This window comes from Mastomys coucha, unplaced genomic scaffold (assembly GCF_008632895.1).
Source record: "Mastomys coucha isolate ucsf_1 unplaced genomic scaffold, UCSF_Mcou_1 pScaffold5, whole genome shotgun sequence".
NCBI classification, from domain to species: domain Eukaryota; kingdom Metazoa; phylum Chordata; class Mammalia; order Rodentia; family Muridae; genus Mastomys; species Mastomys coucha.
Window position 1 is genome coordinate 1026431 of NW_022196911.1, and position 16177 is coordinate 1042607.

General features: G+C 45.0%; 1 protein-coding gene and 1 long non-coding RNA gene across 3 annotated transcripts in view; one reads left to right on the forward strand and one right to left on the reverse strand.

Annotated features, from left to right (window-relative positions):
- Positions 1-8569: 8569 nt before the first annotated feature.
- Positions 8570-12136, reverse strand: LOC116079248. 2 transcript variants are annotated; one of them, XR_004113841.1, is made up of 2 exons: positions 11992-12136; positions 8570-8990 (listed from the first exon to the last, which is right to left on the reverse strand). It is a non-coding gene; the product is annotated as an uncharacterized LOC116079248 (long non-coding RNA). The 2 variants fall into 2 exon arrangements; XR_004113840.1 differs by having other exon boundaries at positions 8570-9008.
- Akap12 (A-kinase anchoring protein 12) overlaps positions 9422-16177 on the forward strand; it is a 96929-nt gene continuing 90173 nt past the window's right edge. Inside the window, exon 1 of the mRNA XM_031355140.1 lies at positions 9422-9744. Within this exon, the coding sequence (XP_031211000.1) occupies positions 9595-9744 (150 nt within the window). The 5' untranslated portion in view covers positions 9422-9594. The remainder of the gene's footprint in view (positions 9745-16177) is intronic.

Sequence of the window (16177 nt, forward strand, 5' to 3'; positions counted from 1 at the left end):
AAAAAAGAAAAGTTGGTCAAGTCATAGACTAATTGCATCTGATTAAAGGCAAATGGACTTTGATGAATCACATTTCCCTTTTCTTTTTAAAAAATTTCTATTAGATTTTACTCCTTTTGTATGTACATCTGCCCGGAGGTCAGAGGACAACATGTGGGCATAGGTCCTTTCCCATTACGTGGGTGTCAGGAATGGCACTTGGCTGGAGAGTCTTGATAGCAATTCCTTTACATCCACTGAGCCATTTTTTAAAAAAGATTTATTTATTTTATGTATATGAGTGCTCTGTCTTCATACACATCAGAAGAGGGCATCAGATCCCATTGCAGATGGTTGTATGCCACATGTGGTACTGGGAACTAAACTGAGGACCTCTGAAAGAGCAGTCAGTGCTCTTAACAACTAAGTCATTTCTTCAACCCTAATAGAAATATGTATGTATGTATGTATGTATGTATGTATGTATGTATGTATTTAAAGATTCCCACCAAGCCATTTCACTGTCTCTGCACATGTTTCTGATAATTATTCCTCATTGAAGAACAGGTATTCAGCTGGGCGCTTGGGAGGCAGAGGCAGATAGATCTCTGTGAGTCAGAGGTCAGCATGGTCTGCATAGTGAGTATTTCACAGTTACATTTTCTTCAACTGGGAATTGATCCGGTGGCCTGGAGCAAGCTATGCAAGCACTCTACCAGTGAGGGTGAGCCATGTAGCACCTTAATCAAGGCCCAAAGCAAATCATCAGTTGCTTGACAGAAAGTGAGATTTCAGGGATCAAAGAAAGACCCCGGCTTGAAGGCACACGGTGATTAGGGGGCAGGGAGGTCGATGGTAAGGCTCACCATTCTCTTTCTGTTTCTAGATAAGGTCTTGCTAGTTAGCTCAGACTGGCCCCAAACTTGAACTCAAGATACTCCTTGGTACTGGATTTACAGGTGAACACCACCACACCTTTGTACACGTCAGGGGTTTTGTTGTTATTGGTTTTGTTCTGTTTTGAGGCAGGGTGTTAATATGTAGCCCTAGCTGGCCTGGACTTTATATGTGGACCAGGTTGACCTTGAACTCACAGAGATCTTCTCCCTCAGCTTCTTGAGCACTGGAATAGCAAGGGTGCACCAACCCAGCTGAGTGCAGTTCCTATTATGTTAATTCTGCATTTACAGCGTAGCACAAACACAGTAGTGGAGCACTGGCAGCTACCAAATGCGTTCAGTACTGTGACTATTGTAATCACAAGCTACGGGCTATTGTCAGTAAGGAGTTGTTTTCACTCGGAAAGAAACCCATTAATTTCCCAGGATAAAATAACTGGTAGAAAGGAAAATTCAAACTGGGCCTGGAGGTTCTCACCTAGCAATAGCTAGCATATGAGAGGCTGAGAAGCTGAGACAGGAGGATCACTGGGAGTTTGGGATCAGCCTTCCCCTGAGTGAGATCTTGTTTCACAAACAAACAAACAAACACCTGAATAACAGGGCTAGCAACATGGCTCACTGGGTAGAGGTAGGAGCTTGCTACTCGAGAATGTCAGCACACAAGTTAAAGTCCCAGAACCCACAAAGATGGAAGGAGAGAGTGGAGTCCACAGAGTTGTCCTCTGAGCTCCTCCCTGAACACCATGGCATACCCACTAATAAACTCAAAATTTAAAATGACACAGCACAAAAGAAGAGACAGAGAGTGAGAGAGAGAGAGAGAGGCAGAGAGAGAGAGGATGAATACAATTCAAAAGTCTGGGGGTTTAGTTCTAGGGGTAGAGTTCTTACCTAGTATTTGTGAAGTCCTGAATTTATTCCCACTGCACCAAAAATAAATAAATAAATAAATAAATAAATAAATAAATAAATAAATAGAAAGTGAAATTCAAATAATTTCTTTTACACAACTCCTAAGAACACAGTAGCATTGAAAGGATACTTTTTTGAAGTTTTTCATGTAACTGAGCTCCCAAGGATATTGTGATGAAGTCCGAGATGGGGAGAGAGGAGGCAAGGGGAGAATCTAGTTTTATTATTTGTTTTGGGTTTTTTGAGACATTTTCACTTTGTAGCCTTGGCTGACTTGAAACTCTTTATGTAGACCAGGCTGGCCTTGAACTCACAAAGCCCTGCCTGTCTTTGCCTCCATGAGTAACCCCACACCTGTGTGTGTGGTGTTCAGGATGAAACCCAAGTCTTTGAATATGCTAAGCATGACCCATCACACTCAGCTATTTCATTTTTTTTAAAATTTTAGTGTAGTTATAGTTTCACTTTTAAAAAATTATTATAGGCTGAATGTAATGATGTGTGCCTTTAATCCCAGCCCTTGAAGGTAAGTATATCTTTGTAAATTCTAGGTCAGACTGGTCTACACAATGAGTTCTAGGCCAGCCAGAGTGACCAAATGAAACCTGTGTGGAAAAAAAATATTAATTATGTGTACATGTCTGTGTGTGTCTATGCATGCACGTGCAGGAGCCAGAGGCATTGAGTCGTCTGGAGCCAGAGTTCCGGGTGGGTGGCTTTGAGGTGCCTCAGGTGAAGCTGGGAACTGAACTCAGGACTTCTGGAAGGACAGGGAGTGCTCGTAAGCAGCCAAGCCATTTCTCCAGTCCTAGTTCAGTGTTTTGAGACAAAAATCTTGCTTTTGGGTCCTTGTTGGCCCGGAAGCCGTGAACCTCCTGCCTCATCCTCTCCAGGGCTAGGGTTTTTGGCTGTGGTATCACACCCTGATGTCTTTTACTCTTGTGAAAAGTGACAAGAAGTCATTGAAAAAGAAAAACAACAGCAACAAACAGACTTAAAACTAGTTGCTAAGGGCTGGAGAGATGGCTCAGTGGTTAGGAACACTGACTGCTCTTCCAAAGGTCCTGAGTTCAAGTCCCAGCAACCTCATGGTGGCTCACAACCATCTGTAATGAGATCTGATGCCCTCTTCTGGGGTGTCTGAAGACAGCTACAGTGTACTTATAATAAATAAATAAATCTTTAAAAAAAAAGCTAGTTGGTAAGAATGCAATCAGTCCACAGGAATGCATCTTTATCAGGACACCGATTGGATGGGAGAGCAAACCAGCAGGACAAAAGAGTCACATGAGCTGTTATCTGACGAAAGTAATTCTTCATTACTGTGGATAGTGACCCAGTTTGTTTTGCTTTTAATTTTTTTTTTTTTTTTTTGAGACAGGGTTTCTCTCTATAGCCCTGACTGTCTTGTAACTCACTCTGTAGACCAGGCTGGCCTCGAACTCAGAAATCTGCCTGCCTCTGCCTCCTAAGTGCTGGGATTAAAGGTGTGCGCCACCACTGCCAGGCACTTTTAATTCTTTTAATGCATTTTATTTTGTATTACCTATCTTTGACTGTGTGTATACCCACTTGTGCCTATATGTGTGCTACAGACAGCTGAGAGTCACGGCTTGGATTCTGAGAACTCAACCCAGGTTCTCTGAAAGAGCCGGCAGGGCTCTTAACTGGTTGAGCCATCTCTCTGGTTCCTTGTTTCTTTCTTGAGGTAGTCTCTCATATTTTCACTCAGGTTAGCCTTACAGCTCTGGTTATCTTTCTGCCTTAGCATCCTAAGTGCTGAGGTGCCAGGTATGAGCTCCTACACTCCATTTCAATTTAAACTCTCCTTGGACTAAGTAGTTGCAGTTAGACTGAATTAGTTCTGTGTAAATAACTGAGCCTATGAAAGACTAGAAACCATCTTGGGTTGGAAAACATGTGTGAAAAATATTTCTGTTTTCATATATATAGAGTTTCATATTTACATACAATTTATTTTATATATTTGTGAAATCGAATGTGATATTTTGATTTGTGAATACCTGTTCAAGTAACCAACTCAGGATGATTTTACATACACCTCACCTTAAACTTTAGTCAGTTCTGGGCTGGAAAATACTTGTCTACAGTACAGGAACCCCTGGGCTTGATCCCCTGCACTGCATAAAACCAGGTACAGTACAGCACACCCGTGTTACCAGCATTTGGGGGTAGAAGCAGGAAGATGAGTCGGCTTCAGTTATACACATGGTGGGTTGGAGAGCACGCTCTCTTTTTCCCTCCCTCCCTCTCTTCCCCCTTCTCCTCCCTCTCCCCTCTTTCAGCAGTCCTGAGGAACTGAATGAACTCTTAGAAGGCAAGTGCTGCTCTTCTGAGCTACAGCCCCAGTCTTGAGACCATGTCTAAAAACTAAAATTTGGCAAGTCTTACCATTTCTTTATGGCGAGCACATTCACATGCTCCTCTAACTGTTTTAAGCTATATCACGTATTCTTGTTCACTCCGCTCAGCCTGGCGTCCTATTGGATAACGCCATGGTACTGAGTACTTCAAGCCCTTTCTGCTTGTACCTCCTGTAAAACTGTGAGCGTGCACAAAAGGTGAAGTGCAGGCTGTGTTCAACATTTTCTTTTAAATGTCATGTGACCAGAATTTCTGGAGAAGTAACCTTAAGGACAAGTTCAGCCTGCTCTACAGGGGCAACGTGTGTTTGTTTTTGAGTGATCTCAAACTGTTTTTGATGAGAGAATTAACCCTCTCGGGGAAACATCCTCGTCTCTGACTGTCCCATGGGAGAGTGTGGGAGAGGACACCTGCGCCCTGGGTGCCCTGTGGTGCTGGGCCCCCTGCTAGACAGACTCTGTGTAACTGACGCCTCTGAGGGAGGGGTGGAAACCAGGGTCAGCTGCCTTTCTGCTCCACCACAGAGGACAAGAGAGCAAGTCTTCAGATATTACCAACACCCAACACAAGAAAACCTTGTAGACTTGCATCTGAATGCTGGGTGGAAAGCATCATAGTAACTCTGTGTTTCACAGAGGATAGGCACTTAATAGATGCGTATTGGGGGCCTGGGGATGATGCTCGGTTGTTAAAGTGCTTGCCTAGCATGCATGAAGCCCTAAGATACAGGAGTATTCTACTTGCTGGGCGGTGGTGGCACATAACTTTTATCCTAGCACTCAGGAGGCAGAGGCAGGCTGATCTCTGTGAGTTCGAGAACAGCCTGGTCTACAGAGTTCTAGGACAGCCAGCGTGACACAAAGAAACCCTGTCTCAACAAAACAAAACAAAGAGTATTCTACTAGCACTGCATAAACACAAAAAACAAGAACTGAGCATAGTGATCCATATATGTAATCCCAGCACTAAACAGGCAAGAGGACTAGAAAGTCTAGGTCATGCTCCATAAAGAGTCCCAGTCTAGCCTGAGCTACAGAGGCTCTGGATCAAACAGCAGAATTAAGAAGGAAAAGAAACAAAGCAAACAATCAGTGAAGGCAACTCTCTAAGGTAGCCCTGCTATGCGCCTTTAATCCCTGCTCTCCGGAGGCAGAGGCAGACAGATCTTTGAGGTCAAGGCCAGCCTGGTCTACAGAGGGAGAGTTCCAGGGCTACGCAGAGAAACCCTGTCTTAAAAAACAAACAAACAAAACCCACTAACTCTAAGGTTTTGTTATGTAGTTCAAGCTAACCCCAAACTTATGAAGTGGCCAAGCTAACCTCAGATTCATGGGAATCCTCCTGCATCAGGCCGGTTGGTGCTGGGGTATGTGCCACCAAGCCTTGCTGAGCCTGTTTACTGTACCTGGAGGTATTTGGGAAGAGAGAGGAGAGGAGTGTGAGAGAGAGAAATAAAAGTGCATACTCCCTTCCCCCCAACCCCCCAACAGTGGTGGCGCACGCCTTTAGTCCCAGCACTTGGGAGGCAGAGGGAGACGGAATTCTGAGTTCGAGGCCAGTCTGGTATACAGAGTGAGTTCCAGAACAGCCAGGACTACACAGAGAAACCCTGTCTGGAAAAAACAAAACAAAACAAAACAAAAAAAGAAAACCAAAAAAACAAACAAACAAAAAAACCCCCAAAAACCCAAAAATCAAAAGTGTGTACTTGCTCTAGCGGGGGCAGGAGAGGGGAATGAGAGGGGATCAGTGGGAACAAAATATCTGGATAATGTGTGGAAAAGCCTCTGGAAGAAGGGCAGTCTGGGGCAGGATATGCTAGGGACTGAGGAATGCTGGGAGAACTCGTAGGCCAAGTCTGTTTTGATATGTAAAATATGCTCCTTAGTTCATCTTCCTGGGTAGGAAACCAAACATCTAGTCCCTTAAAATACAGGGTTTTTTTGTTTGTTTTGTTTTGTTTTTTTGTTTTTTTGAGACAGGGTTTCTCTGTAAACCCCTGGCTGTCCTGGAACTCACTCTGTAGACCAGGCTGGCCTCCAACTCAGAAATCCGCCTGCCTCTGCCTCCCAAGTGCTGGGATTAAAGGCGTGCGCCACCACTGCCCGGCTAAAATACAGTTTTACTTTTTAAGTTTAGTTTTGTTGGCTTTTTTGTTTGTTTGATTTTTAAGCCAGGGATTCACCATGTAGCTTATGCTGGCCTTGAATTCACTATCTGTCTCAGTCTCACAAGTGAATGGATTACAGGGGTGTGCCACCTAACCTAGCTGTTTTGTGTTTTCCTTATTTTATGAAGTGTTGAGTGTGTGGTGTATATATGGTGTGTGTGTTCCAAGGTGAGTGTGCACGTGCACATGGAGCCATGTAGGATCAGAGGTCTATGCAGGCACCTTCCTCATTTGCTCTCCAGGTGTTTTGGATGGTTGTTTTTGTTTCTTTTTTTTTTCTTTTCTCTTTTCTTTCTTCCTTTCTTCCTTCCTTCCTTTCTTCCTTTCTCTCTTCCTTTCTTCCTTCCTTCCTCTCTCTCTCTCTTTCTTTCTCTCTTTCTCTCTTTGGTCCTTTCTTTCTTTCTTTCTTTCTTTCTTTCTTTCTTTCTTTCTTTCTTTCTTTCTTTCTTCTTTTCTTTGAGAGAGAGTCTCACTGTGCAGCCCTGACTGGCCCAGAATTGACTCACAAAGATCTGCCTGCCTCTGCCTCTGAAGTAGGGAGATTAAAGATCTGAACTACAAAAGCTCTGGTTTTTGTTTTTGTTTTAAAGATGTTTATCCAGGCTGGCCAAGTTGCTCCAGGGATCCTCCACGCTGGGACTGCCCGCCACAAGTCCACCTCACTAGATGGTATGTATCTGGGGATCTGAATTCATGTCCTCTGGATACTTGCACCACCTGACTTGGCCCATTTCCTCATCCCCTCGATTTAATTTTCAAAAATAAGAAAACCCACGTTTTTATAGCCTGGACAATAAGCATAAAGGAAGCAGGCCGTGCTCTGAGTAGGCACAGGCAAGGTCTTCCTCAGCACAGGGCTGCATACTGCTAGCTGGAAATCTTTGACCTTGCAATCTTTCTGAACATTTCAAGGCTGGTGGATGTGAAAAGCTTTGTCAAGAATTTCCCAGGAACTTGAATAATACAATCTCACAAAATGGGGGAACCTTGATACTATTTGTATCAAATCGGTAGGACAAACCTTACCTCCTCCTCCATTTTCAAACGTGCTGACTTTATTGTTCTCAATTAAGTCCCCTCCCTGCTTTTGCTTTGGGGGATAGAACCCAATGCGCGTGATCCAAGGCTCTACATCAAAGCCACCCACAGGCTCTACACCTGTTTCAGCAGCATTTTCTAGTTCCTACCATCCCGCGGAAGGATGAGGGTGGACCTTAAAGTCACCTGTTCATCGGATGCCTCGTTCATATCCATCTACCAACTATGAATCCTTGGGTACACAAAAACTTGACTTCTTTGGTTAATCCCCTTTCCCTTTCTCTGTTGGTAGTCTGAGGAGGATGTGATGTATGCCTTGGGTTGTTATAAGGATTACATGCGATGATATATGAAACCTTTTTTTTTTTTTGAATAGTACTTGATATAAAACGAGAATGCTCAAGTTTGGGCCAGAGATAAGGCTCAAAGCTAGAGTGTTCATCTCAAGTGCACAAGGCCTTGGGTTTCAACCCCTGCCCCTCAGCACCGTAAGGGATCGGGTAGGGGAAATGCTAATTCAAAATTTAAATTCAAAATTTAAATTGAAGCAGGGTGTGGTCTCACAAGTCCCTGCTGTCTTTCCTCCAGAGACTAGGCTAGACTAATGGCTAGCTTGGACTAGATTGTTAGAAATTCTTTCTCAGCAAAAAAAAGAAATCGAGGTAGGTGACACATTTACAAATAACTAAAAGCAACTTGAAAGTCTGTTTTTAAATGAATGAACCCCAAAGAAACTGGCTTTCAGACATACATGGAGAAAACAAATTTTATCCTGAAAAACGAGTGGTTTCTAATATACACTTAAATAACCGTGAATAAAGACCAAATATTATTAGCTAAATTACTGTTTCCATTGACACTCCAGTAACCTGTTATCAAATCTGGGAATGAGATATTTATCTGGCATCTAGATTCAATGCTCTTACTGGTTTTAAATCATTAATTCCTTCATTCATCCACAGTCTTGCTTTGTGGCTCCCAGGCTTGACTGAAACTCACTACCTAACCCGTGCTGGCCTCAGGCTCAAGCTGACCTTCCTACCTCAGCCACTGAAGCATCAGGATTTCAGACCAGAATCACAGCACCTAGCTCACCTGACATTTCATCTTTTCTCCCTAGCATTTTCATGCTTAGTGACGGGTAATCTAACAAAATTTCAATTTAAGTCAAAGACTTATTGGCTGCCGTGTTAATACAATGAGTATTTTAATCAAGTGGGGAAGAGAAACAGACAAGCCCCTTCTTTGCTAGTACGAGAAATCTTCGTGTTTTGATAATGCGGTTGGCGACTAAGCAGACCTAAGCCAATGTGGTGTTTAAGCGTCAGGAGACGAGTGGCCTGGATGTGTAACCTTCAGCATCAGACGCTCAAAGGACAGGCACATTTCCAGTAACAGCTTCATTTCCCCCGCGTTCCCTGGGGAAAGAGGGCGGTGAGCTCTGTTGATGGCATCAGCTGACATCACTGGCTGGGATCTTGGGGACGCTGGGCCCACCTCAGTGGTGGCCTGACTGCATCAACCTCTGGGTTTCCCAGCTCCTACCACGTGAGCCGCCCTAATATGGCCAGGCTCAGGAGCAGCCCAGGAGCGCTTCCTTTCTCCTGCCGAAGGAGAGAAAGCTAGAAACAAATGCTTAAAGTCAAACACAACCTGAAGAAAAGCAAATGGGGATTTTGGTTCGCGCCTGGTCAAATGCAAATTATGGGCTGCAGAAGATCCAACCTTGGGTTATCAATCATTACATTAAAAAACAAAGCTTTTGCCCCCGCTCCCTTTTTTGCTGCTCCTGAACCTTCTGCAGCCCCAGGACAGACCCCACACCTCTTGTCCCCCTTTAGCGACCTGAGAAGCCCTGGGGGCGCAGTGGGTTGCTGGGGGCCTAGTGGCGGAGCCTCTGGTCCTAGCAGCCAGGGGGAGATGCTGCAAGGCGTGTCTGGGCTGTGCTCATGTGATGAAGGGAGGGAAAAACAAGGAGGGGGAGGGAGGAGGCTACGAGGTGGCTTTTTTTTTTTTTTTCTTTTAAGGAGTTTGCCACGAGCGCGTCCCCTTCATTCTCAGTCCGGGTGCGTTCTCAGCAGGATCGCGGAGAGCCGGTGCTCCTCACCCTTAGTCCCTGTGGTCCTGGGCGCACATCTCCTCGCCCCTCTGCGTCTCCGCGGTCCCAGGAAGGCGGCTAGCCGGCGGGAGTAGGAGAGCCACTGAGCCATGGGCGCAGGCAGTTCCACCGAGCAACGGAGCCCCGAGCAGCCGGCGGGGAGCGACACGCCGAGCGAGCTGGAGCTCAGTGGCCATGGGCCCGCAGCCGAAGCGTCGGGAGCAGCTGGAGACCCCGCTGACGCGGACCCCGCCACCAAGGTAAGCTGCGGCCACCTGCCCGGGTGGGGCGGGATGGAGATGGGGCGTCCTGGCGGTTTCCGCCTGCCACAACTTCCCGCCGGTGCAGCCCATCTGCAAACTCGAGCGCAGCCCTTTGCAGTCTCTGGGGTCTTTTGCACCGGGGCGGGGCTGGCATCTTTGTGGAGGGTCTCTAAGGGCGGCGACCTAGCCAGCCCTTCCGCAGCCATCAAATCTGCCCCTGCCCGCCGTTTCTACTCGTTCTTTTTTCTTCCGGTGGGCTGGCAGACTGGGGTGATGGCCGGTGGGGCATCCATAAGAATTGACCGCGGCCAGGCATCCTAAGCCACTTTACACAACCCTAAATCCCCGGTCCCAGAGAGGGAAACTCGGGACCTGCTTTGAAGCAGGTTAAACCTAGGTCCTAGTTCCCCGCCCAGTGTTGGCCTTGATATCAGCTTCCACCCGGGCCACCAGGTTTGGTACCCAGAGTCCTGCGGCAGCGCCTGGGACACCGCCTAGCTGATGCAGAGAGCCAGGCATGTAGCTCTCTTCTAGACAGAGAACCGGACCAATGGAGGGATAGGCAAAGCTCCGGGAGTCCTGTCTCCCTTTCTCACAGTTTACTGCTTGTGGACTCAGTTGGATAAACAAACATTGGAGTTAGAAGTTCTGCACGAATGTAGGCAAAGGCTTAAGTGAGCGTTTCTTGCACTCTTTCTGCCGAGTCCACTGTAAAACTCTAGAAATACTGCATTTTATAGGGATGCTTGGTTTGAGGCTAGAATATTTGATCCTGTCACCACAGCCTCCACCTTTGTGTCTTGCTCTCATTATTGTATTTTACTTCTGTTCCTTTTGTTTTGTTATTGTTCGGGTTAATTAATTTGCTTACTTGTTTTAAGACAGGGTCTCACTCTGTAGCCCAGGCTGGCTTGGAACTCACTAGCTAGCCCAACTAGTGGCCGTCCTGCCTCAGCCTCTCAAATGACTTCCCAGCCACGCCCGGCTGGCAACATTGCTTATTAGCTGTGATCCAGCACGTGTTTGTGAGCAAGACTTCGCTCGGGTGGATTTAAGATATTCTTACGGAAGCATGTTGAACAACCAAACAACTTAAAGGAAAAAAAATCAACCAATTGCTGAATTTGGTGATAGAGAGCAGCGAGGAACTATAGGAATGGGTCAGGAAGAATAAACATCTTTGTGTGAGAATAAAACATTGAGATCAGGTAAATCTCACAGAGGTGGGACCCGATGGCTTTGACCTCTTTAGTTGCCTAGTATAATGTAGGCTGGGTGGCCTCTCTTTAACAGTTTCTGCCTCCAGTTTTTAACTCATCGCCACTTATAAAAATCCAGAGTCCTCATGGCTCAGATGCACAGGTTTTCTGAGAGGTTTCTCCCATACACATCTTTTAGATGCCTCATTTACATTTTAATACTTGTGTAACACTCTTTAAAAACGTACTTCTGTGAGGAGTACACCTGTGCATGCATGGGGTTTACGGGTGCGTTGGGCAGGTGAGGGCGGGGCAAATGTGCCTTGGCACGAACATGTGGAGGTCAGAAAACAGCTCTGTGGGGTTAGTTAGAGCCCCTCGGCCTTCATGTGGGGCTTGAACTCATGTTGCTGGCTTTACACATCAAGCACCTGTACCTGCTGACCCATCTCACTGCCTTCACCTTGTTTTGCTGACAATCATCATCAACATAGCTCCAGTTTGGAATATAGTCATTTTAAGATATAATTGCTAAAAATCTGCAGTCAGGAGACTTTTTTTTTAAAACTTTGGTTTTTATATGACGTCAAGTCTTATTATCTGTTGACAGTAAATTATGAACCTTTCTTTCCCTCCCCTTTCCTCATCGCCATCAACCACCATCTTGAAACATTCAAGCAGTCTCTTTTAAAAGATGACTCAAGTGACACCATTAATTTGTTGGCCCGTATCCCAGTTATCAATTTGGAGATGGATCAATACACATGCACATGCTTGCTGGAACACATATATGTATGTTACTTCATTCCCATCCACAGGTTACCCAGGTTTGAAGACCTAAGACCTTTTCAAAGGATCTCATAATTAAGAATGATTCAGCACCTCTAAGCCTTCCTTACTCTTCTCCACCTTAAGCTCCAATCCCTGACCTCCAAGGCATAGGGCTTCCATCACTCTTGTCTCCTTAGCCCCTAGTCCCCTTCCCAGCAGTTTCTACCTGTGTGGGCTTAGGGACTTCTGAACTAACATGCTCCACAAGGATTACCTGGTTTGCTGACAAACTGTCCCCATGTGAGGCAAGGCGCCCAGCACGAAGCATAGGGCACTTGGCAAGAGCTGATGGATGATGGAAGTGGTGATTCTGGCCCTGGGTTCTCATTGGTGAGTGCCAGTGGTCTGCTCCTGGGGCTTCACTTTTAACCTCATTATGATTCATTTTATGTCATAATGAGATATCAGATAGTGACCGAGCCCAGTCTCTCTAGTACTTAGTAGATTGAGCAAATGATTTAGGAAGAAAATCAGAGTTGAAGACTAGTTTGCTCTTTAGAAAAAGAGGCCGGGCAGTGGTGGCACACACCTTTAATCCCAGCACTTGGGAGGCAGAGGCAGATGGATTTCTGAGTTCGAGGCCAGCCTGGTCTACAGAGTGAGTTCCAGGACAGCCAGGGCTACACAGAGAAACCCTGTCTCGAAAAACCAAAAAAAAAAAAAAAAAAAAAAAAAAAGAAAGAAAGAAAGAAAGAAAAGAAGAAAGGGAAAGGGAGAGGCCTGGCTGGGTGTGTAGGCTCACATTTGAAATCCCAGCATCCAGAAGTCAGAGGCAGGAGGACTGCTGTGATTTTGAAGCCAATTCAGTCTAGGCTACAACAACCCACCCACCCACCCCGCTTTTTTTTGTTGTTGTTGTTCAGATGAAACATGCACAGAATTACTTATGGATTACATCATGAATATGTAATCTTGATGGATCTGTAGACATTTAAGGAGGGGCTGCTATATAGTATATAGTTTTTCTTCTTTAGATAGAATGTTCTTTTTTCCTTTTTATAGAATTGATCATTAAAGACTACTATCCATTTTTTTTGTCTATAATGTCAAATATTTATATCAGATGCTACATATTTAGTAAACCAGTTGGCTGGGGGCTTTTGCTGTTCTGTTTTTTCAGACAAGGAAACACCTCATTAGCCCAGGCTGGCCTAGAGCTCACTATGAAGCCTAGGCTGGCCTTGAACTCTTGGTGATCTGAAGACTGAAATTACAGTTACGACCCACCATTCTATTCAGTTTAAATTTTTCTGAGGTATATGATATGCATATATATATATATGTGTGTATATATATATATATATATATATATATTAAATTTTAGGTCAGCATATTAAAAATGGTTTCATCATGGCATCTCTATACAGTCCAAATTTTATTTACTTTTTTTTCAGATACTAGGAAGTGAACTAGAACTGGGCTACAGTCCCCAGCCCCTCGTTCTGGTGACTTTAGTTAGCAGTTATTTCTAAGAGTGCCCAAAGGCAACTCTTTAGTTGAACTCTTCCATGAGGTCAAATAAAAGGTAAACTTTTTTTTTTTTTTTTTTTTTGAAACAGGGTTTCTCTGTGTAGCCCTGGCTGTCCTGGAACTCACTCTGTAGACCAGGCTGGCCTCGAACTCAGAAATCCATCTGCCTCTGCCTTCCAAGTGCTGGGATTAAAGGTGTACGCCACCACTGCCCGGCTAAACTTTTTTTTTTAATTAAAATTGTGTGTGCAAACACTCGAGCATTCATACATTTTGGTGCCCATGGAAGCTACAAGTGGGCTCCCTGGAGTGGATGCTGGGATCCCTCTGGTCCTCTTTCAGTAAGTGCTCTTAGCCACTGAGTCATCTCTCCATCTCTGAGAATTAAACATGATCTTTTTCTTCTTTCTCCTCCTCCTCTTCCTCTTGCCTTAGCTTGAACTCAGGGCCTTGTGGAGCTAGGAGAACAGGCTGCAGACTCAGCCCAAGAGTTAAGCTTTGATTACACAAGTTTAACACGTTAGTGTTGGTTTTTATCTATGCTGTACTTCAGTAAAAAAACAAGAAGTCCCATGGTCTTCATATGCAAATTGTAAGGGGAACCGGCTTCCTCTGTTATTTCTTTCCCTGCTTCCTGGTTTAAGACTTTTTTTTTGGCTGCTCCTGGGGACAATAAGATTGGCTTCTCTTTTTCTCAGGTGTATGTCTATAATCTCTGGTCTCTGCAGGTTTAATTTCATTCAGTGGCTGACAGACCATGGGTAATGGGTAATGGCTAATAGACTTACTTCCATTGCTCTGGTAAATCTTGGTTTCTGGAGCCAACCTGCTGGCCAAGTTTGGCAATCAGAAGGCCTCTGAGTTAACCTATTTATTTATTTATTATGTGTGCAATGTTCTGCCTGCACATATGCCTGCTATGCCAGAAAAGGGCATCAGGTCTCATTACAGAGGGTTGTGAGCCACCACGTGGTTGCTGGGATTTGAACTCAGGACCTCTGGAAGAGCAGTCAGTGCTCTTAACTGCTGAGCCATCTCTCCAGCCCCCAACCTTTGTTTTTAAATAAATGACTACATATTTGTGTGTCTGTGTGTGTGTGTGTGTGTGTATGTGTGAGTGCATATACATATGGAGGTCAGAGGACAAGCAATAGGAGATGTCCCTCTTACCAAATGGGGCCCGAACTTTGAACTCATGTCATCAGGCTTGGCCACAAGCACCTTACGTGCTGTGCCTTCGTGGCAGCCCTGAATTAACCTTTCTATGTTTTCTCCTCATCAGTGAGTCTAAAACTGAAAACAGAATAGGACTAATGCAAGCTGGGTAAAGCTAGTGTCCCCAGAAGGTGGGGGGCTGGAGACCCTTGTCAAGTGCTTCAGGCCTTGGTTCCATTTGACTGTGGGAGTTATAAGTCACTAACATATAATTTATTCTAATGTACATATGAGCAAGCTGTTTGGCCATATATATGTATCTACACACCACAGTCACATTTGGTGTCCCTGGAGATCAGAAGAGGGCATCAAATCCCTGGGCACTGGAGTTACAAATGGCTGTGAGCCACCAGATGGATGTTGGGAACTGAACCCAGGTCCTCTGCAAAAGCAACACGTGTTCTTATTCGCTGAGCCATCTCTCCAGCTCCTTGATTGTTTTAAAGGGTGTGTCTGTATTAAGACAGATATTGGGGATGTCATTATTCTATAATTGACTGCCCTGTGCTACTGTGTCTGAGAAATGGAAGTGGAATAATAAAACTGGCTTTTAAGGCCCAAGTCATCAGTCTTTTAATGTCATGGAATTTTTTGGGAGGTGGGGATTTGCGTGTCTCATGTAGTGCAGGCTGGCTTCAAAGTCACTATATAGAAGATGCTGTCCTTGAACATCTGATTCAACTTTCCTCTACTCTTGAGTAAAGTGATAGTTTTGCCTGTGTGGTTACCTATATGCCAATAGAGTGTCCCTATTATAAGAGGTGCTCTTCTCTCACTATATCAGAGCCCAAACCCAGAACCTCCCCTTAGGCTGCTAGGACAAAAGGCCACTAGGTCCCCAACACCCTGCCCCCCAGGGCTTCATTCCAGCAGTTGAAAGACTGAGTCTCCACAATCCAGGACCTCTTATAAAATGGAAAGGCTCCGCCTTGAGGGCTATATAGGCTGTTGTACTCTATGTTCCAGGCTAACCTGGAACTCACTATGTAGCCTAGGCTGGTCTTGAACTTGTCCTCTTCTGGACTTGCACAGATCCACTTTTGAAATATACAAATGTATGTTTATTTAGTTTAAGGGTTTAATCAGCCTTCCTGTGTCTCATTCTTGTCTGGGCTGGAGTGGCTCTCCTGTCTCAGCTCCCAGCAACTGGGGCTCCAGGCAAGCAGGGCTGTGTTCTGTTCTCACGGGCCTCTATCCGCTTCTAGAATCAGGGACCCTTTTATAAAAATGAAATAGTTGCCTGGATGAGATGACTTGAGGTTGACTTTATAGCAAAGAAATGTACCAGAGACATACCAGAAGTTACTCATCTTGTAAAGGTTAATGCATAGGGAACTCACTTATACAGCCCAAACTTTTACTTATTTGTTTGTTTTTTAGGCAGGGTCGCTCAATGTAACCCCGGCTTGAAACAGGCAGTCCTCTTACCTCAGCCTCTTTCGTGTGGGATAACTCCAGGCATGCACCCTCACACATAGCTGGGTTTGGCCATTACTTAACTCTTCATCTTTTGATTTCTGAAAAGTCAGATAAACAATTTGGTTCCAGCTTGGTGGCCTGGAACTTTAGCAAGAGTCACCCCACTTTGCTCTGATCCTCTGATCCTTTGGGCCTGGTAGAGGGGCTCCACTGAATTTTAGGACAATCAACACAAAGGAAATAGTAGATTTTATGTTGGGCCTGGGGTAGCTGAGCATGATAGGCCATTCTTTTTT